At 43.6% G+C, this 25,530-nt stretch overlaps 1 protein-coding gene across 2 annotated transcripts in view; it reads left to right on the top strand.

The window, feature by feature from the left end:
- Positions 1-9,354: 9,354 nt before the first annotated feature.
- The window catches only part of LAMP2 (lysosomal associated membrane protein 2), a 35,507-nt gene continuing 19,331 nt past the window's right edge, over positions 9,355-25,530 (top strand). For both annotated transcript variants that reach the window (XM_005700339.3, XM_005700340.3), the window contains exons 1-4: positions 9,355-9,574; positions 19,619-19,737; positions 20,403-20,625; positions 24,940-25,098. In XM_005700339.3, the coding sequence (XP_005700396.1) occupies positions 9,376-9,574; positions 19,619-19,737; positions 20,403-20,625; positions 24,940-25,098 (700 nt within the window). In that variant the 5' untranslated portion in view covers positions 9,355-9,375. The remainder of the gene's footprint in view (positions 9,575-19,618; positions 19,738-20,402; positions 20,626-24,939; positions 25,099-25,530) is intronic.

Genomic DNA, 25,530 nt, shown 5'->3' with positions numbered 1-25,530 from the left:
ATGGATTCAAGAGAAATAGTGAAAGAAACATCAACAGAATTTGGTGAGTGGCTAGTTTTGGGTATGGAGGAACTGGATTAAAGACAATTTCAAGATATTAAAAACAATGTAGGGACTTCCTTTGTGGTCCAGTGGTTAAGACTCCACTCCATGCCTCTGCTGGCAGGGAGAGGGGACACAAGTTCAACCCATTGTTGGGAAACTAAGATCCCATGCCTTGCAGCGCTGCCAAAAAATGAATAAATTTTTTAAATCACATTTAAAAATAAAAACAATGTCCAGAAATCTTTGTGAGGACAAAGGGACTGAGGAGCAAGAGAAATGATTAATTTGGTTTAGGAGAAATGAAGTTTGCGATGACCATGAGCTGTGTAAATGGGTATGACCAATGGGCAGATGGATCTTCAGAAATAGGACCTAGTGTTAGAAATTTTGCACAGCAGTGTAATTGATAGAAACAGCGACACTGGAGCTAGACTGCTAGTGGTGGGGGTGGTTTAGTGGCTCAGTTGTGTCCAACTCTTTGCGACTCCATCGACTGAGGCCTGCCAGGCTCCTCTGTCCATGGGATGTTCCAGGCAAGAACTCTGCAGTGGGTTGCTATTTTTTTCTCCAGGGGAATCTTCCCGACCCAGGAATTGAACCTGGGTCTCCTGCATTGCTGGCAGATTCTTTACTGACTGAACCACCAGGGAAAACTGCTAGGGTTTGCACTTAATAGATACGTTGTCATGGGCAGTGCTATGATTGAATGTCTGTGTCCCCCCCTAAATTCATATGTTGAAGCATTAATGCCCAATGTAATGATGTTCGGAGGTAGAGCCTATGGGAGGTAATTAGGTCATGAGGGCGGAGCTTTCATGAATGGGATTAGTGCCTTATGAAGAGAAACATTAGAGAGATGATGTCTCTACCATGGGAGGGCACAGAAAGAAGGTAGCTGTCAGCCAGCTCTGATTGTCACCAGACACTGAATCTGCCAGCACCTTGATCTTGGACTTCCCAGCCTCCAGAATTATGAGAAAGAAATATTTGTTGCTTACGCCACCCAATCCATGGTGATTTGTTACAGGAGCCTGAGCTGACAAAGACAGGCAAGTTATTTAGCCTTTTTGTGCTTCTGTTTCCTTATCTGTAAAACAGAGACAATACCTACTTCCTAGAGTTGTTGTGAGAATTACATGTGAGAAAGGCTTACAACAGTCCCTGGCATATAGGATGTACAGCTGTTAGTATTTTTTTTGGAGTCACCAGCTTAGAGGTGACCCTAGAGGCCTGCCATGGGTGTGCTCTTCAAGTCTTCTCGTTTCAGCTGTTCTTTTTAGAACAAAAGATACCAGAATCCTTCATTATCAGACAGGCTTTTCTTGGAAACCCAGAAAGAACCTTGGGTTTTATTTATTTATTTGACTGCACTGGGTCTCAGTTGCAGTAATATGAACTCTTAGTTGTAGCACATGGGATCTATTAATAGTTCCCTGACCAGGGATTGAACCTGGGCCCCCTGCATTGGGAGCTTGGAGTCTTAGCCACTACACCACCAGGGAGGTCCCAGAACCTAGGACTTTAGACTGTTACGGCTGAAAATGATCATGGTGATTTTTCAGTCCAATGTTTCTTATAAATTTTTTTTAGCCAGAGAGCCCTTTGTTCAAAAGTTTCCCACAAATTCCACCATCTAAAAGAGAAAACTGGAGCCATTCCGGTTGGTGTGGGTAGGACATCCCGCCTGCCTACTCTGAGATACATCCTCTGAGCCTGTGGACTCCCTGGAATGCACTTTGGGAAACTCTGCTGTTGTTCAAACCCTAAGCAGCAGAGGTGATTAAGTGGCCCAAAGAGATAAGATGCCTGAACAGGCCACAGAACGAGTAGTGGCCAAAATGGGCTCAGGAAGCAGCTTTCCTGGGTTTTATGTTGAGGAGCATGAGCAAGTATTAGGTGCTAGCCCTGTGCTGGATGCCTCAGGATCGTCAGTATCTCCATTCTGGTTCACAGGGCTTCAGGTGGATGTGCCTACCCCTGAAAGCCATCCTGGCTCACAGAAATCACTAAGTCTGGGGAGAAAGGGTGGGGAAATACGGATGGAAGGAAACGGATGAAATCAAGCGAAGTGAACTCATTTTTCTTGCCTCCTATTACATCCCTAATGAAGGAGTTGGCCAGATGGACTGTTCCTCAAAGCCAGCAAGGACTTCCATGAACAGTCAGCCAGAAAAAGGAATAAATAACATCTGGAAGAGTGAAGTTGTGGAGGGGTGGGTGGTGGGATGAGTCAGGAGATTGGAACGGACATATATGCACAACTATGTATAAAATATTGGCTTCCCTAGTAGCGCAGATGGTAAAGAATCGGCCTACAATGCAAGAGACCCGAGTTTGATCCCTGGGTTGGGAAGATCCCCTGGAGAAGGGAATGGCAATACACTCCAGTATTCTTGTTTAGAGAATTCCATGGACAGACCATGGGGTCACAAAGAGTCGGACATGACTGAGCGACTAACACACACGTGTATAAAACAGACAACGAGAACCCCCTGTAGAGGACAGGGAACTCTACTCAATGCTCTGTGGTGACCTAAATGGGAAGGAAATGTAAAAAAAGAGGGGGAATGTGTATACTTATAGCTGCTTCACTTTGCTGTATAGCAGAAACTAACACAGCATTGTAAGGCAACTATGCTCCAATAAAAATGAACAATAAAAAAAGAATGAAGTTGCTAGGAAACTTACATATTTCAATTCACAAGAGTGCTAAAGTCTCCATGTAATAAATTCCGGAACTGAACAGGGCCCTCAGCGTTTTTCCTGGCCTTTCTCACTGACATGAAAATTTAACGAAGGGGGCCTTTTAGAGCACAGAGTTTGAGCCAACAGAGAATAGAGCACTAGGCAAGAAATACAGAGCTAAGACTTCTCCCAGCTCTGCTGCCTATTTGGCCAAGTAACTCGACCTCCCTGGGCACAATGAAGGGGTTGAAGCAGACAAGAGCTCTTACGATTTTAAATGACTATCATTCCCCATCAGGAGCCTGCAGTTAGTGGCTGCCATCTTATGCCAAAGAGCTGGCAGCAGCCTTCTCGGTTGCATTTGAAGCCCCGGGTGATTGTCACCATCAACAGTGTCATAAAGGAGGGGGCTGGTAAGAATCTCTGATTCTGAACCCTCTCCTCCAAACCCTGACTGCAAAGGAAGGGAGTGAGATGGCATGATTGCTTGGGCAGCACACCATCTCACAGTTCCATGGGTCCTGATGTTCTGGGTTCCCTCTCCTTCATAATCTACTGAGTGCAAAAAGGATCTGGAGATTCCAGTGAAAAGCTAAGCGAGGAATGTATGAGTGTGTGTGTGAGAAAGAGAGAGACTCAGATAAAAAAGAGAGAGTGCGACACAGAGACATATAGACAAAGAGAAAGTGAGAAAGTGGTAGAAGTGGAAGCAGGAAGTGAGTTCACAGTCAGCTGGCTGGCCTAGTGGAAAGAAGGCATGTATGTGGCCACTTTCCCTGGTGTGATGCAGATGGAAAAAACTTGGGAAATATTCTGCTGGGAAGAACATTCCGCCAGCTCACCACCTAGGTCCTGTGATCTCCAAAAGCCAGAGCCTGTTCTTAGATCTGCCATTCATTTGTGAATTCAACAAGCATTTACTGAGCACTTACTATGAACGTAAGATTGGTAGAAAAAATGGCCATGTCCTCTGCCCTAAAGAAGCCTGAAGGCTCCTGTGGAGTCTAGGCCAGTGAACAGTCAATTAGAGCATGTTGGATGTCATGAGGAGGGAAGTGCAGGGTTTTAGGGAAGCAGTCAGTGAAACCCCCTTAATTCAGCCTTGACTGGTTAATGATTTCTTGGGAGAGGCTCATGTCACCTGAAAGAGAAGCAGAAGCCAGCCTAGTGTTGCAGGAGGTAGGGGAAGGAATGTTCTAGGCAGAAGTCAGATCCCAGGTTATTTTAATTTTCTCCTTTGTATTTAGCGATATGTCAGAAATGTTCTTCATTGGCTATGTGTTCATTTATATAGAAAGAATCTTAGGGACTTCCCTGGTGGTTCAGTGGCAAAGACTCCAGGATCCCCAGGCAAGGGGCCTGGGTTCCACCGGTGATCAGAGATCTAGATCCCACATGCCACAAGTAAAGATCCTACGTGCTGCAACTAAGACCTGGTGCAGCCAAACTAATAAATATTTTTTAAAAAATTTTTAAATATGAAGGAAAGCAATGGCCCTCCCTCAGGCAGTGAGCACCAGTGCCAACTTCTTAAGGTCTGTGACACACTGGCAGAGAGAAGGGAATGTGACAATCGCTACTACTGCTAACAGTGACAGCAGTGTTTGCTGAGTGCACCACACGTCAGCGTTTTCCCTGTACCTCATGCAATCCTTACCATAATCCTACGTGATAAATATTACTATCATTACCTCCATTTTAGGGATGTGGGAACTGAGGCCCAGAGGTCACACAAATTAGTAAGTAGCAGAGGAAGGACTCAAATCGCGGCAGTCCAATGCTAGAGCTATCCCAGCCCTCTTTAAATAATGAAGGTGACACACGCAAGAGACTGATTAGTATTGAAAGTTGGCCCTCTTCTAAGAAGCAACTTCCTGCCACCAGCTGAGTGTGCTCCTTCTCCTCCAAGTCAGGAGGGGGTGTGTGAAGGGGAAGACCAGATGCACACAGAGCAGGGACTGACCTTCCCAAGTTTGCATGATAATCTGATGACTGAAAAGAGTGCCAAAAATCCACTTCAACATCACAACCGTGGACCCCATTCCACTCTGGCCACACTAGGAATGCTTATCTCATGACCAGTTTCCGCTTTTGAAAACAGCATAAAACTTAGGCTTATGAAAACACATAAGCCTAAATGATTTATTCAAATTCCCTTATTATTAATGGTGGGCTTCCCTGGTAGCTCAGACGGTAAAGAACCTGCTTGCGGTGCAGGAGACCCAGGTTCAGTCCCTGGGTTGGGAAGATCCCCTGGAGAAGGAAATGGCAGCCCATTTCAGTTTTCTTGCCTGGAGAATCCCATGGACTGTAGTCCATTGGATCGCAAAGAATCTGACAGGATTAAAAAAAAAAAATCTGACAGGATTGAGAGACTTTCACTTTCGTGTGATGCAATTCCTACGCTAACCACAGGGTGGTGCTGCAGACAGATCTAGGGATTTGTTTGGGGTAACGGGTTTAAGAATATTTGGGTTTTCATAAATCGAGGTACAGCTATACAATGTAGCTAACTAGAAGAATGAGGTCAAGATATATGACTTTTAAGGACCATCTTCAAAATATGCCACTAAGTGAGAAAAGCAAGTCACTAAACAATATGAAGAGTATGCTTGTAATCATGAAAATTTTAAAATGTAAATATATATGCAGGTACGTGCATCGTTTTTTCCTGAGAGTTAAAAAATAGATTCTTACCAGTTATTACTTTGAGGAGTGGGGCTAGAGTCCAGGAGGAGGCAAAAGTGTGCTTCTTTTCAGTTTTATAAGTTAAAAAAATTATTTGATTTTTAAAAATGATTTGTACTCACTAATTTTAAAACCATCATTACAAAAACAATCTGATTGCTATAAAAATTGAAATACTGCAGGAGTTAACAGAAGTCCCTTCTCTTCCACCTTTTGACCCCATTCCCCAGAGGACAGGTGACCTCTGTTTGGTTTCTGGACCAGCAGCATCAGAACCACATGAGAAGCGGCCAGAAATGCAGATTCTCAGGCCCCACCCCAGACTTGCTCGAACTCCGCAGTGGGGCCCAGTAATCTGTGTTTTCAAAAGATTTTTTGGTGATTGTGATACACTCTCCAAGTTGAGAGCCTTTAGCAGGTTAGACCAGCTCTTTGGTGGGCACGTGGAGAATACTGCTGCAGAAATGAATAACTCCAATGGCCTGCTTCCACTCACCCAGTGCACTTTAGGTTGAGGTTGGCAGCCCTTTGAGTCCACTCTGACCTCTCTGTTGGGGCTGAGTGACGACCATTTTGTCACAGTTTGGAGGAGAAAGGAAAAGAGGAGTGGAGTAGAAACTTTAAAAAAAAAAGGGTAAGGAAAGGGGGGAAAAATGGCAGAGAAAGAATGCAAATAAAATAATCACATGATTTGGAGACAAAAAAATGTTCCCCGCCATTTCACTAAACAAAGAATGTCACCCCCCCCCCCCACCATCCAGACATCAGCCACTGCAGTGCACCAGCCCAAAGGGATTCAGGATGGAGAAAAACAGGATACTGCTCGTAAATCCTTAAGATGCATATCTAAGGAATAATTTCAATGAGCCTAGATTCTTGCATCTTCCCATACAGAGAAAAGCAGTAGAATCATTAACTTGAGATGTTTTCTGTGATTAGCAGTAATTTTTTTGGATGTTCAATTACTTGTTTTTTTTCCAGCAAAAATTCCTGGCTCCTTCCTTTGGAACAGTTCCTCAGCGCTATTTAAGAGGCTGTTTCATGGGCTATAGACCAGTAAGTTTTTTGAATACAACTTAACTTTTAGACGGTGTTTTTCTTCAGTCAACAGACGGCAGGGAGATGAGATCAGAGCCTCAGGGCTGCTCATTCATTCATTTAATAAGCATTTCTCCTTTTTCCATTCTAAATCTATATGTTGATGTTCATTTCCTCCCTCGGACCTACACATTTCATTGTCATCATTTACCAAATCTGAGAGGGTCATTATCTCTTCCACCCTTCGGTGTGTTCACTTTTCGGGGAAGTGTTTACCAGCGATTCCTTGCTCTCAAAGCTGCTCAAAAAGAGTCAGAATCTACCTGGGGTGGCGTGGGCCTGGGGGTGGGGGTGGGGGAGGGGGACTGAGGAGTTTTGCGCAGGCAGGTGGGCACGGCGTCCCCTAAGAGGAAGTGCATGTGAAAGCGCTCCCTTTCCTGGCAACAACAATCAAGCCCACAGCTGGAAAGCTCATATGCCAGGGGAATCTCACAAAGTTCTTCAAGCCACCGACCCTAGTCCCACTTAGGAATCTGCCTCTCCTGCAGAAGAGTCAGGGGCAAGTTCCTTCAACTGGCCCGGTGATGGGAGACAGTGCAGAAAAAAAGCGAGTAGTTCTCGCAGTATCTCCGAGTGCGGAGACAACTGCGTTTGAATTGTTACATTAAATTAAGTTGTTAAATTAAACAAAGGTTTGAGAATTTTGAGCCTGTGTCTTCTGACAAAATAACCGAACCTTTACTCACCAATCCCCCACCCCCCATCCTCCAGCAACAACAAAAAACAAACACTGTTCTGTCTCCTGAAGGAGGCTGTCCCGGTCAAGAAACCAGCGTTTGTTTTGCGGGAATGGTGGTGATGGGGGCGGGTGGGGGGGGAGGATTTAGCTTGTAAGGCCACTGATATCTCTCTCTGTTCCATTTTTTTCATTTGATTGACATCTGCAAGAAGTTCAGTACAATTGGTTAAACGGAATTCTTGCCTCAATGGGACCCTTTGTTTTCTTATATTTTATACAAATGAGCATTTACTTTCATAGAATCGTAGACTTGTAAAGCTGGGATTACCTTCAGTTCATCTCTGGCCCATTAATAGTCTTTGGGAGTTCTAAGAAAAATACAATGCCCAGGCCCCAGGCCTTATCTACTGAATCAGAGAATCTCAAGAGGTGGGACCAAGGGTCATCTCTAGGTTTTAAGCCCTATAAGTGATCCCAGAGTGCAGCCGGTGCTGAGAAACAGCTCTAGTCACACGTTTCTAGTTTATGGATGTAGAAGCTCAAAGAGATGATGTGAAGGTCATGGTGTCAGTCAGAGGTATCTCATGCCCAACTCTTCTGAATGTCCACCCAGTGTTCTTTCCACTATGCTCTTTTATCTCTTCTTAGCATTTCACTGAACATGAAATTTAGGCAGTTTATAGTTGAGGGAGAAGGGACAGAGTCCCTTCATTAAGGATTGAGCAGGGCGGGGTGGGGGGCAGTGTGCTTCCCTGGAGGTCCAGGGGTTAAGATTCTGTGCTTCCACTGCAGGGCTCACGGGTTCGATACCTGGTCGGGGAATTAAGATTCTGCATGCCTGCATGCCATGCAGCACAGCCAAAATAAAAAAATAAAAATAATGGGGGGGGGGCGCACTTCTGAGCGCTCGACTCAGCTGCCGGTTCTCCAGGACAGAGCTGCTTCCTAGCCTTATTGATGGGGCAGTTAGTTTCACTCATGACACAACACATTCAGTGTTCTCACTTTCAGGAATTAATCACATTCAAGCGAAGGACAGTGGGGGAATAGATCTTAATATTGGAGCAAGAGTGGGTGTTAGGGTGAGAAGTCATAGGTCCTACTTAAGAAATTGTAAAAACTACCAACTTCCTCAGAAAAATACACATATGTAAATCTTGCCTGTAATTTTTGGGGATTCACAGACACCTATCCCCCACCCCTAGTTCATCCATTGGAACCAGATTAAGATCTCCTGGGACTAGATGATTTTGAAGCTGTATTTTCTGGTACTTGAAATGTAGTCTGGGAACCATAGGAATCAGAATCACTTGGAGTTCTTGTTAAAAGAACTGATTCCTAGGAGTGCCACAGACCTACTGTTTCAGAATCTCTGGGGAATGAGGTGAGGATTCTACATGTTATTAAAAATCCCCACATGACACTTTTGGAAACTAACATTTGAGAATCAACGCTTTGTCCCAATTTGAGATCTTTATAGTTTTTGAATGCTTTCATTTGTTGAAGAGTTTGGGTTTCATCTGTTCAGTTGTCAACTATACTAAATAATGTGTTTAGGGTGAATTCTAACTAAAGAATATTTACATGTGTATAGGTAGAGGAAAAACAGCTTGTTGGATGGTGTCTCTTTCTGTGTACTCGGAATATGGATGATCCTTTCTTCCCTTGTCCTTCTATTTCTTCCTCATTGCCTTTCTATATTTAAATAAGATTCTTCCTCTTTCTGAGTTCAGTTTCCCCATCTGAAAAACAGGGTGTTGTAACTAGGTGAACTTCAAGGCCTGCTCTGGTGTTCACTGACTCCATATCACCCTCTAGTTCCCTTGTCCTTTTAATGACATGAACTGCATGGGCAACGGTGTTTGGAGAATAATCCTGTTTTATTTCTGTAGGTATGACGTTGCAATACCTAGCAACGATTTTTACTCCAGCAAAAGTATTCTCAAAGAGTCAGAATTGAAATAATCTATACTATCTACACCCCCAAAAAAAGTTCGTCTCTCCTTAAAAACCTCAGAAAGGGCCGTCCGCGCGCATCTCTTAGGAGCATAAAAATGACTGTGAACCAAAAAGCCAGGGCGTGGTCACCCCGCCCACTGGGCCCAAGCATCACCACCCCTAGGGCCTCTTTCAAGCGCGCAGATTGGCTGAAGGCAAGAAAGAGCCCCGCCCCTGGTCTTATGACCCGCGCTGAAAGCGCCGAGTCCTGGCTTTTGCAGCGTTGTGGTCGGTGGTCATCAGCGCTCCTATCAGGTTTCAGCGAGCCTTTTCCCTGCTGTCGCTGCTCTTGTCGCCGCCGCCTGCTCTCCGGGATCATGGTGTGCTTCCGCCTCGCCCCGGTTCCGGGCTGTGGGTTCCTTCTCTTCTGCCTCGTCCTGGGTGAGTTGTCGGGCCCTTCTGCTTAGTCCCTGATCCTGGGCCCGGGGCTCCCAGTTCAGAGGCAGTAACCTGAAAGACTGGTCCGGAGGGGAGGGGGTTGAGAGGCTGAATGACAGACACTGGGCGTTGGCGCTTGGCCCGAGGTGATGAGCAGTGACCTAGCGAAGGCCCGACTGAGGGATGGCGAGGGACACGGGCCCATGAGAATAAAAAAAGAGCAAGGGGTGGGGGTGGACGCCGAGGGAGTAGGTAGGGAAGAGTGAGGAGTGGAGCACTGGGGGTGGAAAGAGTAACTTGGGGGCGATGCTAAGGAGAGGTGAGCGTGGGAGGGCGGTACGTGCGGACTCTGGGGTGGCACGGACAATTAGAGTCCTGGTCCTAGGATCAAGGAAGAGTTTTGAAGATGGTGGGAACCTGTGGGGCGGGAGAGGAAACTGAGGAGGGAAGGGGACTGCCTGCGTGGAGAAGCTTGGGTTAAGGGGGGGTGGGGGACAGATAGGGGGAGATTCTGAGGGGCAATAAGAGGCTTGGTGGGGCAGGAGTTTAACGCTGTGGAGGAGGGGTGGTTCTAGAGAGAGAAATTGGGGTTTGGTACTTGGAGTGTTGATGGGGAAGGGGGAGCTACGGTGGCTGGGGCAATTTCCAGACGAGAAAACTTCGATGTACCCAATCTCTGGAGACTAAAAGGGGTGTATACCAACTTCGGTGGGGAGTGAATATCTGACTTGGAGGTGCTGAGGACATAGTTGTTTATTTTTTTAAAACCAGTTTTATTACTTCCTTCCAGCTAGACTGATTAAAAAAAGGTCCCCAGATATTGAGGTTTTGCGGGTGGTGTATCTGAGTCTTGTGTACTGCCACTTTACGTTCAGAAGCTCCTTTTCTTCTCTCTCACACAACTGGCCTGTTACCGCCTGGTTTTCCGAGGAGGAGGAGGAGGGCCGGTCATTTTCTAAGGATCGGGTTTTTACTAGGTCCTAAGAATGGCTGGCTGGCTGCTGGCGCTGTGAGCGCCCCGTGCCCCACCCCCACCCCCCGGCCCGAACGCTTTAGGTCCCCGAGGCCTTTAAATACCTGAAAGGTGAACTTTGACCAGAATTTTCTTCCTGTCCTGATAAATTCTGAGCTTGTTGCTACCTGATTCTTGCCGTTTGTGACCTAATAAAAGACCAGAAGGGGCAGACTCAGATGGGAATAGAGAAGAAATAGATACATTAGGGGCTGGGGAAGGGCAGTGAGAGGCACACAGTTTGTAATTCACATTTCAGTAGAAGAATAAAGTCAACACGTGGAATGGTGGATTCTCACCCAAGAGGCATTTAGCAATGTCTGGAGACATTTTGGGTTGTTATCACTGGAGATTGCTTTTGGCATCTAGTGGGAAGAGGGCAGTGGTGCGTCTAAACATCCCACAAGGCACAGGACAGGACACCCCCCCCCTCCCCCCCCCCGCCCAATAAGGAATGACCCATCTCAGAAAGTCAGGAGTGCCAGAGGATGAGGAGTCTGGCTCCAAAGCTGTGGCGTTGGAAGGGGTCTGGATCGACTAGTGATTCTTAAGGATCTTTGGGGGTGGGGTGGGGGGAAGTTCCTGTCAGACGAAAACTATTTCCAGACTGAAATTAAGATATTTGTCTTTTTCACACTCACCCTCTCCTCAGTACGGTGGAGTTTTCCAGAAGCTATAGAATGTGTGATGACATCACCACTCTCATGGGTCTGACGTGTTTTAGTCCTTTTTTTTAGTTTTAATTTCTAGTACAGCAAGTAACAATGGATATAAGTCACATAAACAAAGCCCTTTGAGGTCCTCAGTGGATAAGAGAGTAAAGGGGCCCTGATGCCAGAAGGGAATCTAGCTGTGCATTTAGTGCAGGAAAGCCTCTAGCCCTTTTGAAAGGGGCCACGGAGCTTTGCTCAAATGTAATGTGCAGCCTTGACTCCCCTGTGAAGCACTTAGGGAGGCCAAATGACCCTATGAGAGGATTGTTTACAGTGAGAAGCACCTTATCAGTGACTAGAACACATCTGACCAAGGCATCTGGTAATCAGTAGTTCTCTGCCAATTGGATCAGCACAAACAACACTTTTATTGTTCAGAGAAAGGGGGAAAAATTCATTGTCTTGTTGGCTTGCTTGTCATTTTTTTTCCTTTTAATGAAAGCTTTTTTGTGTGTTCTTTTTACAAAAGCAGTACTTGCTCATTGCAGAAAATAAACAGGAGAAAAGAAGCACATTAAAAAAAAGCATCAGCTCATCTGCTAGTTTGCCATTTATTGTTTGGGACTAACATCCTCTTGGAAGATTTTCAAACTCCTGCGTGTGTTTAAGAATTTAGCAATTCTTCAGTTTCTTGGTGGATTTTGCACCTTACCTTTATATATCAAAGTGGATACCAATAATAGTTTTTTGGAAAGTCAATAAAGTATCTGCTGTGAAATTCACACTGTTCTGAGCACTGCAGAGGGTCCCAGGGAGGAGGATTTGTTCCTGGATTTATGACCTCATCAACTGGTAGTGCACTGGTTTCACTTGGTAACTTTATAACTCTCTCCCAGCTCTACCAGGTAGCTCTTTAAAAATAGCTGCCTTAGAGTAAGTATAGAAAGGAATTCTCAGAGCCTGTGTATTGGCCTTTTTCACAAAGATTAAATTATACTAGTATTTATTGGAATGAATTGACCTGCCTAGAGAACGTCTGAAGAAAAGCTACCTAGAGGCGTTAGAGAGTAGTGGATGAAAAACTTTTCCTAGCATCGTTGCTTATGTTTCCCCTGTGACATTATAGATTTCAGAGTTCCGTGGTTACTGATTCCCATAACTAGTCTGACTTCTGGTTTTTATAGGGTGGAGGCTATTCTGGGTGGGGAAAAACCTGATAGAAATTTCCCAAGTGTGTATTTCACTAGTAGAGGAGTTTCTCCTTCCCACAGTTGTTGATGGAAGCCACTAGGCAAAAGGGGTTGATAGAGCAATGGAGAAGACGGTCAGGTTCCTGCTCTCAGGGAGCTTACCTCTTAGTGGGAGAAGACAGCCCCTCAGGTCAAGAATAGAGTTACAGACTGCAATAAGCAGGTAAAGGCAATGAGGCAGGATGTGAGGAAGAAGAGCGAGCAGCAGCCGGTAGGAAGGGAGTGGTGGGGTTAACCCTCTTTGACATTTGTGGTCAGAGGCCTTTGTTGTTGGGTGACATTTGAGCAGAGACTTGAAGGAGGCCAGCCCAAGTGACTTATTTGGAGGAATAGGAGTCAGTCTTGTCTTGTCCAAATGCCTAGGTTATTAGGCTAGCCTGTTTTCCACCCTTTTATTCCCCCTCCCCCCAGCACCCCCCCCCAGTACTAGGGAAGTCTCTGTGGATTTAGTCTCTGAGTGGAGACTGTCTGCTGTACTGCTAACTTCCCATTGCCTCCCTGGCACAGGGCCTGGGGGCAAGGGGTTAACTCAGTAGGCTTTTGTTGAAGGTCTTTGTTGGTGAGTGCTGGGGAGACATCGGTGAACTAGATTAAGTTGGTTACCTTTTTCTTCTGTAAACCTTACATTGGGCTTTGCAAGAACTTTAAGATCAGTGCTAAGCTGTACAAATAACTATAAACCAACTGATTAAAATATAATCCCATATAATAATGCTGGTATCTTACCTGTTGTTCACTCGCAAAGTTGTGTCTCTTTTTTCGACCCATGGATTGTAGCCTGCCAGGCTCCTCTGTCCCGGGGGATTTCCAGATAAGAATGCTGGAGTGGGTTGCTATTTCTCTCCAGCTCCAGGGTATCTTTCCAACCCAGGGACTGAACGCGTCTCCTGCGTTGGCAGGATTCTTTACCGCTAGGCCACCAGGGAAGCCCCATCTTACCTATATCCTTTCGCATAAACCTAAGCGGTAGTGAAGGTTCACCTGGGGAACCAGAACATCCTAGATGAGGAGAATAAATAAGGTTTTCACAAAGAACCAGTTTCTCTCTCTTGGAGGTGATTGAAAAATGAGAAAGTAAGCACTGAGATTTTTCTGTAGCCTTACCACTGATAACTTTGGTTTCACCATTTTCCTGAAATTATTCTAGTTTTAATAAAGATACTCGAAAGGACAGGCTTATTATTCGTCTATTGGTCATTGGTTATCACATCTGATAGGATTTATAGATATTCACATATTTCCCGTGAGTGCAGCTTTCTTCCACTATATCCTTGAGTGGAATTTGTGATGAAGGATTATTTCACAGCATTATAGCTGAATTCAGTGATCCTTGGTGCAAGAAGACTGCTCTTCCTCCTGTAGTGATGAAAGCATTTCGATCATAATTTCAGATTAAAGTGATCAGAGATCCCGTCAGCTCCAAAAGTGTACTTTATAAGTACTTGTTGGTATCCTGCTGTGCACTGAAAAAGAATTCTGGAGGTCTGCCCAACACCACTCAGCAATAAGCACTTTCCATTAGTTGAATGGAAATCTTTTATTTCCTTACCCACTCTCTGACCTTAAAAAAATATTTCATAGCTTGAAATCTATTAATTTTTTTTTTAATTTTAAGAGATTTACCAGAATCCAGAGTATCAGGAACTACCACGTGGTAATTGTACTTACATTAGCAATTGAGGAACAGTTGATTTGACTTGGTTGACTTAACAAACCTATGAGTTGAAAACAAAGTGTAAATAGATGCTGTATGCCTATGTCCTGATTTTTTTTTTCGTGTTTTTGTTTTTAAGATCCTTTGCTCAACCTCATTCTGAATTGATATCAGAGTTTGAGGACAAGAGTCCATCACTTAATACAATGAAAGTAGACATACTGAAAATTTGGGAAGGGATCCCTTTAGGTGCTGTGTTTCTTAAAAGGGAAAAACAAACTTTTGTTGGAATCTCTTAACTTGCATGGCAGAGGTCTCTTAGCTCTGAAGGGCTCTCGTGCTTTCGAAGAATGTGTTAGAGAAATACACTGTACAATTCTTAGCAAGGTTAACTTGCCCAGAATCTCACAACCAGTGTTTAAATTGGATTGCCTGATTTGAATTCTAGCTCTTCAGCTCCAGTGATGGGTCTCTTTAATTGTCTCATTATACTATTGCCTCTTAGATAATTGTTTTTTATTGGTTTTGTTTTACCACTATTATGGTGTTCCCACCCCACCCCCATATTGTTTACAAATGTATATTTTTCAATCACACTTTGGATCGAAAAGACTTAGGAAAACCTAGCCACTTTTTGCTGTGTGTCATGCTTAGAGACCAGAGTCCTAAAAGAACCTATAAATGATTTCTTTGGAAACAAGAGGATATTTGCATTTGGGAAAGTTGATTTTGCCTCCCCACCCCCAGCCCCTTTGGAGAGTAAACTCAGGTCTATAATTACACACTCTAGGATATATTCAGCTGTGTTTTTTAATGTCATAAGGCCTTTTAGACAAAAATGGTTGGCTAGTCTAAAATCTGGAGAAGGCAATGGCACCCCACTCCAGTACTCTTGCCTGGAAAATCCCATGGACAGAGGAGCCTGGTAGGCTGCAGTCCATGGGGTCGCTAAGAGTCAGATATGACTGAACGACTTCACTTTAATGCATTGGAGAAGGAAATGGCAACCCACTCCAGTGTTCTTGCCTGGAGAGTCCCAGAGATGGGGCAGCCTGGTGGGCTGCCGTCTATGGGGTCACACAGAGTTGGACGCGACTGAAGCGACTTAGCAGTCTAAAATCAGACACTTCGATAGGATGCAAGTGGCTTGCTGAAGATTTTTTTTAACCAAAATGTAAATGTTTCAACTATAAACTTCTGGGAAAAGCATTATTCCTAGCTTGAATCCATGTCAAAATGTATTGCGAAAAACCGACATAGGGGTTGAGGGGAGTATCCAGAAGACTGATGGGTTGGGTTCATGATTTGGAAGAGGTGAAGGCTTAGACTTCCTGTAATTAGATTAAGCTGTGTTCCAGGTCCTGATTGCATCGTATTTTCACCTGGATATAATCAATCAGTATTTATTGACAATCTAATATATTCAGCACTACTAAGGATGGTGGGAGATAGAGGAAAGTAATAGATATAGTCTCCCCTTCCCTGACACCTGTGATGGATGACATTCATAAAAAAGACACACTCCTAGGGGCTGTGCATAGATAAGATCATCTGCCTAAGGGAGAATATTAGAATTCAAATGAGTAGCAGAGACCTTATCAAAAGCGAATCTTGAATCTATTCGTGTATATCATTCATTCACGGTCTTTGGTACTTTTTATTAGCTAACAATTTATTTGCTGTATATTATAATTTACCCTGGCATATCAGTTTGTTGCAAAGTTACAGTTGAAAACTGTTGTTTTGGAGCTTACAGTAATAGAGGAGACAGGATTTACAGGCATAAACTAACTGAATAATTCAGGGTAGTATAAAATATATGGAAGTGTGGCAATATGCACTATGACTGCCCCTTGAGGGCTGTTACAGTCAGGAAATCTTTAAGGAGAGAATGGTGGCTGAAAAATGGACAGCCTATCAGCCTGGGTTCTTTATTGTAAACAACAGAAATTAAATCTCATCAATTTTTAAGCAGAAATGGAATTTCTTAAAAGGATATTGGGACATGTGCATACCCTTAGACCCTGCAGTTTCATTCCTAAACATATACCCCATAGACACACAACACACACCTGTGTTCACTGATGCATCCATTTGTAATAGAACCAAACTGGAAACTCTTGCCAATGTCCACAAGCAGTAGCATAGACATGCAGTGGAGTACTGACCTAATGCAGGAAGGCTGTATGTAGATACAGAATTAGAAATGACAAACCACGATTACGCTCAACACCATGGGTGAATCTCAAAAGACATAGTGTTGCATGAAAGAAGCCAGATACAAAAGAGAGCATAGTGAATGATTTCATTTACATCAGGTTGAACAACAGGCAAAAGTAAACTGTGCTGTTTGTTAGAAGTCAGGTTGTTGGCTGCCCTTGGAAGGGAATTGGTAACTGGAAGGGGGAAGTGAGGGAACTTTCGAGGGAGCACTTAGAATGTTTTGCGTCCTGACACAAGTGGGTTCAGTTTGTGAAAATGCTTCAAGCTGCATACTTTATGCACTTGAAATCCCTTCTGTATGTATGCTTTATACACTTTTCTGTATGTATGTTACACATCACACATGAAAAAAAAATCTCACGTTGGAAGAAAGGTACAGTGGATTACTCAGAATTTAAGCCAAGTTTAGTGTTCAAACTCATGCCACTGAGCTGCACTGCCGCCGCCAAGCATTAAGCAGCAACTTGCCCTGCTGGCTGGCCCCTGCCACATTTTCAGCTGTTACAGTGGGCGGGGCGGGGGGGGGTGGTATCGGCCAGAAATTGTTTTCAAAAAAAGGGCGGGGGTGTTATAGATTTTGGGACAGCCAGAAATAGTGAAATCCCCTCCCAGGTAAACAAGTCTATTTCAGATATTAGGAATGGTAGAAGCCTGGGACAGAGGTTGACTAGAGCGCAGCGAATGGGTCCAGTGGAACAAGTTCAGCCGGATTGAAGGGTGTGTTCTGGGAACATGGCCTTGAAAGAAGTTGAAGGAATAGGGTGGGACAAGATTAAAGGTTACTTTGAAAGTCAGGCAGAGGAATTAAATTCTAGGATGGGTATTTTGGAGCCCGTAAAAGGTTTGGAACAAGACAGTATCCTGAGAGGAAGAGATATTTAAGGACCATTCATCTGACAACACCTCTAGGGGCTGCTAGGAGGCATCTGTAGTAAGTTAGGGGTGTGTTGGTGGAGTTGGAGTAGAAATTAAAGGCAGAGATTGGATTTCAGAGGGAATTGGAAGGAAAAAAAATCAAGACTCAACAAAGAGAATGAAGGAGGAGCCAGTTCCCAAAATATTTTGAGCCTGAGTGACTGTACAGGGTGCTGCCTTTCCTTTCAAGGCAGTGAGGCTGAGAAGGGGGGAATGAGTTTGGTGATGGACAGGGAAGCCTGGTGTGCTGCAGTCCATGGGGTTGCAAAGAGTCGGACACAACTGAGCAACTGACATCAAAACTAACATCAAAATAGCCTACCCACCTACCCAAGGGCCCAGCACATTCTGTCCTCTGACTTCACAACCCAGCTCCCTGGGAGAACTGTGCTTTCAGAGGTCTTCTTCTACCCCCAGCTGCCCAGGGGCCACTTTTACTCAATGCCTGTCACCTCAAACTCGACAGATCCAAAACATCCATCACCAAAAAAAAAAAAAAAAAAATCCATCACCAACTCCTGGAGCTTGCTCTGACTCGATGGACGTACAGATGGACTGACGTCCATCAAGTCAGTGATGCCATCCAACCATCTCATCCTCTGTCGTTTTGATGTTGATGTAGTGGCAAATACAGACAACTGCCTTTGCCTTCTGTTTCAGAGAGCCGAGTCCTCCACCCTTGATACTGATCCTTTGATACTGAGTGCTTTTTCACACGGTTTTGTTTGCTACTCTAATATCTTTGGAAAGAAAATGATTAACACATGGCAGGCTTTTTTGGTTGTTTCTGATGGGTTTGAATGTTTTGGTTTTTTTTTTTTAATGAGTTTATTCAGAATCAACAAAGAATTTTTTTTTAATTGTATTTTTGGCTGTGCTGGGTCTTTTGTGCTTTGTGTGGGCTTTGCAATGAGTGGGGGCTACTCTCCAGTTGCTCGGGCTTCTCATTGTGGTGGCATCTCTGGTTGCAGAGCACCGTTCCTAGGGCTCGCAGGCTTCAGTAACTGTGGCACACGGGCTTAGTGGTCCCGCAGCATGTGGGATCTTTCCAGACCAGGGATCAAACCCCTGTCCCCTGCACTGGCGGGCAGATTCTTAGCCACTGCACCCCGAGGGAAGTCTTGAATACTTTGAATACAGGGAGAATATGTTAAAACGGGGGACTTTAAACAGACCAAGAGAATGTGTTCCAGCTGATCAGAATTCGGAGCTGCAGTTCTCAACACCATTGCAGGGTAGCCTTGGATCAGTGATGGTAGCTCCATTCCAGATTGTTCTGAGAAAAGAATGGCTGTAAAACCTACTTAGGCCTCACAGGTCTTTTGGAGCCAGTAGCCAGTACATTTAGGCATTGTCAGTGACCACGAGCTTAGACATATCAGATTCAGGCTTGGCGAGGCAGCTTGGTCTCCAGAGCATGACGCGGGCTTTGTGTACAGCTTGAAAGCTGTTGCTGAGGCACGCCTTCTTGGTATTCCTTTCGGGACTTGATTCTCTATAGTCTAGAGCGTGTCCCCGCTTGTAGGGGACGCTGGCATGCTTGGGTATCATTCAAGGCTGTACAGCTGTCTCAACAGGAAACAGTGCACCCCTTGGTGAGACAGTGAAGAAAATCCCTAGATGGTGGTCCATCGTTTATGCTGCTGGTGTGTTTTCTGGCATATCGTGTTTTGAGTCCTTGGGCTCTTCAATGTAATAGGTGATGTCCCCCATTTAACCTACTGTAGAAGATCAGAGTCAAGGTAGCTGAAAATCCCCAAAGCTTTTCTGTCCCTGAAAGGTTTCTCTGCTAAAAAAACAGGTAGCAGGTTGAGAATGGAGGAAGGGACTTTGAGTCCACATCAAAAGATGGATTAGGCTTTCTAATCGATTGGGTTTTAAAATGAAACTGAAATGATGAACGTTGTGTTTATAAAAATTAACTTTTTGCTTGTGGATCTAACGACCTTTGCAATACGCTTCCTTTGATCACGTGATACACATGCTTAGACCTGGCCCACATTTTTACATCAGAATAAAAGGGTTTGCCAAGACTTCTCAGTGTCATAGGTCATGTAGTTTGACAGGATTTAAAGCACCAAGATCGCAGAAATCAGAGCTATCATTATTTTTATAGAGAAGGTTGCACCAGCTGGTTTGAGAAAACACCACTTCCACATTTCCCCGTCACCTCATTTACCTAAAAAAAAAAACAAAAGTCTTAATAAGTAATAATTGCCTAAAACTAGCAAGGCACAGAGTGTGGAAATGATTATTAGGTTGAACTTTAGGGGTGAATAGAGCTTAATTTTATATATGTTTTTGTAGTCCAACTTAAAAATCTTATTGTTTTTAATCTAGGCACTGTCTCGTCTTATGCATTGGAACTTAATTTGACAGATTCATCAAAAGCCACTTGCCTTTATGCAAAATGGCAGATGAATTTCACAATACGCTATGAGACCACAGACAAGCATAATGTAAGTGCTTTTATTTTTCTTTGGGTTTTATAGTAGGAATTTAATTGTATTCTCTTTTTTTAATCCTTTGCATTCATTTATACAAATTTAATTTCATGTTAACTAACACCATGTACATTTTGTGAAGCTATTTAGCATGTACATTTGAACATATTGTATTAAGTTTTGGAGTGAATTTTTTTATTTAGGAATGAATATTTTAATTCATCAGTTCTTTGGAGGCTTTTTGGAGTTGATTAAGGGACAGTGATCTGAAGACTATGGTGTTTCAGTTCTAACTACTTCTATAATTTTTTAACATGAACTAACATCAAAGCTTTTTTAAATAGCTCGCTATTAAAATCTCCTTTGGGTGGAGGTGGGTTTATCCTCTCAATCCTTTTTGCCTTATTTCTTTTGGTTGAGATCCTGCCTGCTTACAGCCTGATATATTTTTTTTTAAGTCAATAGCTGAACTTCAGACTGGTTTTCCTTTTGTTTTTAGACATATGTGAATTTGTCCAGAAGGACTGGTATGTAGTTAAAGAATCGGAAACCCGTCAGCATAGACGGGACAGGATGGCTAGTGGGGTGTGATGTCAACTTCATAGTGGCACTTACGGTGGAAATGCTTGTTCTCATTGCTGCGTGTTTGGGACTAAGCCCCAGATGTCTTTTTCTTTTAGAAAACTGTAACCATTTCAGACTTTGGTGCTGCAACCTACAATGGAAGCGTTTGTGGGGATGACCAAAATGGTCCTAAAATAGCAGTGCAGTTTGGGTCCGGTTTTTCCTGGATTGTGAATTTTACAAAAGAGGCATCATCTACATCTACTTACTTAGTCGACAGCATCTCATTTTCCTACGACACTAATGATAACGCAACATTTCCTGATGCGAAGGAAAAAGGTAACCTTAAGAACTGGATTGCATTTGTGTTCTCTGCTTTTCATTAATAATGAACAATGTGAATAATTTAAAGGCCATGCTTATGTATGTCTGTCTCCCTAATTGGAATGGAAATGTCCTGTCTTTGGATTTTCTTGCACAGCATAGTATTTGACACAGGGAGGATGTTTGATGTCATTGCTTGACGCTTTGCTGTGTACTGTGTAGTACTCTTAAGTATGTTGCCAGCAGCATCTCACTTAAGCCTTAACAGCAACTCTGGGAAGTAGATGTCATCTCAGCTTTGCAGGCCTGATGAGATTAGATATCTTTCCCAAAGGTCACACAGGCTGGTAAGTGGTAAGCTGGTGTTTGAACCAAAGTCTGTTGAACTTATATGTCTGTGGCACATAACTACTATTATTTACTTCATTCAATAGTGGGCAGTCAATAAGTGTTGAATGAATGTGAAAATCCTTTACTGATAACTATTTTAAATGGGTACAAGTTTAATAACCTGAGACCAGCAGAAAAACTTCATCTTCGAATCTTGTTACCGTTTATATATAGGATTTTGACTGTAAAGTAAAAAACGTAAGGGAAAAAAGTTGTTTAAAAAAAAGGTAAGATGACTGAAGTCAACATTTGCTGCTATTTTGAGACAATTTTAGGTCAAAATGAACTTGGGAAGGCATTGGGAATTAGGCCATTCTGGTAACTCCAGAATACTGGAGTTGGGTAGCCTTTCCCTTCTCCAGGGGATCTTCCCAACCCAGGGATCGAACCCAGGTCTCCTGCGTTGCAGGCATATTCTTTATCAGCTGAGCCACCAGGGAAGCCCAAGAGTACTGGAGCGGGTAGCCTATCTCTTCTCCATTGGATCTTCCTGACCCAGGAATCGGAACTGTGGTCTCCTGCATTGCAGGTGGATTCTTTACCAACTGAGCTACCAGGAAAGCTGCTCTGGTAACTTACTAGAAGTGAAATGTGTATTAAAATATTTTGAAGGCATGGATAATGGAGATTTCAGTCTTGTTAGGAATATAATTCCCTCCTTTCTTTCCCTTCCAATGAGGTTGGGATATTAACACAGTGTTCCTAGTAGCTTAGCATTTCTCACAGATAGTATTTCATCCTGACCCCAGAAACACAAGTAAATGGGCTTCAGTTGCCCGGTCTGAGGGATGAGTAATTCATTTGGATTTATGGAGTATCAAAAGATTAGATTTTTAAAGACCCAGAAGTGAATGAGCTCATGTAAAACATGGGCAGTATTACTAACTGAGACTCAGAAATCAAATCCTAGTGGTTTTTTTTGTTTTGTTTTGTTTTTACTGATCTCTTAGTTTGAGAGGATAACTGAAGCAAGTTTGTTATTGGATATCTTGTATATTTAGCTTTCTGCTGTATGTTGTCTTTCAGAACTAGGATTAGGATTTGCCCCTAACTTTCAAGGAGCTTAAGAACTAGTTGGAGAGAAAAGTGAGTGAAGTTCTTTTCCCAAGTATACACGGAAAAATTGGAAAGCATTGAGATCTGTGTGGTTTTGTTATGGTTTGTGTTTTTGGGGTGGAGGGTTCATAAATCTTTTCTGACAATGTGAGGAAAGCTCTAGACTCTTTCTCAAGGTGCAGAGTGAACTTTACCTATGGTATATAGTCCCTGAGCCCATCAGTGGATGCCTGTGGACAAGAGGGCCTGATGACAAGCAGCGGACGTCATGCATTGGAGGAGTGAGAAAGCTTGCTATAGAGGAGGAGGGCTTGAGCTGAAACTTCGCCTAATGGTAGATTTTTAGTAAGCGGAGAATTTTGAGCAGAGTATTTCCAGCAGGGGGAAGCACAGTATGTGCAGTAGTGATTGGAGAGCTGCCCAGTTAAAATAGAGGCTGTACATCGTAGAAGGAAAATCATGTTGGCCAGGTGCAATGAGTCTAAATTAATAGGGGGCTTTGGAAGCCAAGGAACTGCTTTTAGCTTGATGGGGTAGGCACTGGGGAACCATTTTAGATTTTTAAGCAGGAGAATGATGTAACAAAACTAAGAGACAGTAGTTTATAAAGAATGTTCTGCAGGATTAATCGGGAAGTGAGGAGACTACAGGCAGAGATAACAGCTTAAGAGACTGTTATAGAACTCAACGGATGATGTAATAAGTACCTAGACCAAGGTGGGGTGGCAGTAAAAGCTGCTGCTAAGTCGCTTCAGTCATGTCTGACCCTGTGCGACCCCATAGACAGCAGCCCACCAGGCTCCCCCGTCCCTCGGATTCTCCAGGCAAGAACACTGGAGTGGGTTGCCATTTCCGTCTCCAATGCGTGAAAGTGAAAGTGAACTCGCTCAGTCCTGTCCGACTCTTAGTGACCCCATGGACTGCAGCCCACCAGGCTCCTCCGTCCATGGGATTTTCCAGGCAAGAGTACTGGAGTGGGGTGCCACGCCCTCCTCCAGGGATCTTTCCAGCCCAGGAATCAGACGCAGGTCTCCCTCATTGCAGGCGGATTCTGTACCGTCTAAGCCACCATGTATATGTATGGCTGAGTCCCTTCACTTAATCGGCTATTCCCCAATACAAAATGTATTTGGTGTTAAATAAATGAAAAATTTTAAAAAATTACAGTGTAGAAATAGAAAAGTACAGGAAATAACAGAACCACACATAAACCCATTACCTAGAACTAATGCTGTTTTTTCCATATTTGCCTCATTGTTTTATTTCAAGAAATAAAAAACCTTACCAGGTACTCTAGAGGTTTCCTTTGTACCCACTCCTCAGAGCCATTTTCCTTCCTGCCTCCCAAGAAGGGACCACTCTTCGGAGTTAGGAGTGTAGCCTTCTTGTCTATATGTTTATGTTTGACTAATATATATGTCAATATATGTTCAGACACAATACATCATTTTAAAAATGACAGTTTTATCATGTAACTCCGGTGTCTATGACTTGTTTTTGCACTCATGTTTTTTGAGGTCTGTCTATGTACAGCCAGTTCAGACATCTGTTCACTTAGTTAACAGTGAAAAATGGTTTTGGAGGAAACTGTTCTGGTTCATTGGTTTAAATTTTTTTTCCCTTTGGCATTTCACTATAGGCATTATAATAACTGCACAGAAAGGCGGTAACTTATTGGTTTCGTATTCTGAGATGTTCCTAAAATGGAGTAGTCTCTAAATTCTGTCCAGGAAGAGGTTTCAAAAACTCATTTTAGTTACTTTCACTTACTTTGGGATTGTAGCACAAAAATAATCCTTGATTATCCCATCTCTCTTGTTTGTTTTGTCGCTAAGTCCTGTTGCCTCTGCCTTAGTTATGTGTTTTCAATTTGCCTCTCTGCTCTCTTCTTGGGCTGCCCTGGTGGATCAGTGTGGTAATGAAGCCGCCTGCCAGTGCAGGAGATGTGGGTTCGATCCCTGGGTCGGGAAGATCCCCTGGAGGAGGAAATGGCAACCCAGTCCAGAATTCTTGCCTGGGAAATCCCATAGACAGAAGGAACTGGCGGGCTACACTCCATGGAGTCACAAAGAGTCAGCCATGACAGAGCACGCACGCATGCTCTCTTCTTACTGCCCCTCACTCTCTTGGTTTAGGCAACTCCTCCTCATCTCCCCTGCTTTTTTATACTTTTATTTATTTATTTATGTATTTTTGTGCTGGATCTTTGTTGCTGTCACGCTTTTCTCTAGTTGTGGTGTGCGGGCTTCTCATTGAGGTGGCTTCTTGTTGTGGAGCATGGACCATAGGACGCACGGGCGTCAGTAGTTGTACCACGTGGGCTCTGGAGCACAGGCTCGATTGCTCTGCGGCATATGGAACCTTCCCAGATCAGGGAGCCAGTCCATGTCTGCTGCATTGGCAGGCGGGTTCTTTACCACTGAGCCACCAGGGGAGCCCTCATCTTTCCCCTTAACCAAGTCATTTGCCTACTAACTAGTTTACCTCTTAAATGACTTTGCTTAAAAAGTTTTCTGCTCTGCCTGACCTCTACAGTTTTGCTGTCTTCCTTAAATGACACGTTTGTTATTTCCAGCTTTAAAAACTGAAACTGACCTTCTATTGCTAACAAAACAATGCCCAACCTGTCCTTAGGTCATAGAACATGCTGCAAAGTGTGACCACCTGCAACTTATCTTTCCTTCCTAATCCCCATCGCCCCTTTCCTCTTAACCCTTTGTTTTCAGCCACAGTGAATTTGTCGGTCCCTGAACAGGCCTTGTCTGTTGTCACTTCAGGGGTGGGGTGGGGCAGGCATACAGAAAAGGTGAAAGTCTATGTATTTATATGATCACTTTCCTCCTACCTTCTTGGAAATAGCTGTTGTTAAATCTTATCTTACAGGAGTTTTTACTGTTAATAATCGTGTGGCACTCAAGATTCCATTGAATGACATCTTTAGATGCAATAGTTTGTCAACCTTAGAAAAAAGTGATGTTGTCCAGCACTATTGGGATGTTCATGTACAAGCGTTTGTCCAGAATGGCACAGTGAGCACAACAGGTGAGACGTTTCTGTACTTGGGTCCTGACTTAAGATGAGAGTATACCAAGAAGCTTTAGTTGAAGCATCATCTGAAGCATTTATATGGTAAGACTTACAGCTTCATTGCACTGTAAAGTTTTTATAAATAACGGCAATCCTTATTCTGGTAGAGCTTGCACTTTGAGGTTTCTGATGGACATGTGGCGGAATGATTTTCTGAAATACCCTACCTGTGGTGCTCTCCGTGGATAAAACCTAATCTTGGTTGGAACAAATCCTCAAATAGCATTTGATCCTCAGTTTCTAAGCTTTTGAAGATCCCAGACAAAAGCTGAGAAATTGGATTTCTGTGTTCTAATCTTGACTTTTATAAATTGATTTGGTAACTTTTACATGACTTTATTGGAAATTCATTAATTTCTCAGTCACCAGTTCTGGAAAACGACCAAC

Source organism: Capra hircus, assembly GCF_001704415.2.
Source record: "Capra hircus breed San Clemente chromosome X unlocalized genomic scaffold, ASM170441v1, whole genome shotgun sequence".
Taxonomy (NCBI): Eukaryota; Metazoa; Chordata; class Mammalia; order Artiodactyla; family Bovidae; genus Capra; species Capra hircus.
The sequence above is the reverse complement of the archived record's forward strand: the minus strand, read 5'-3'. Positions and strand labels throughout refer to the sequence as shown.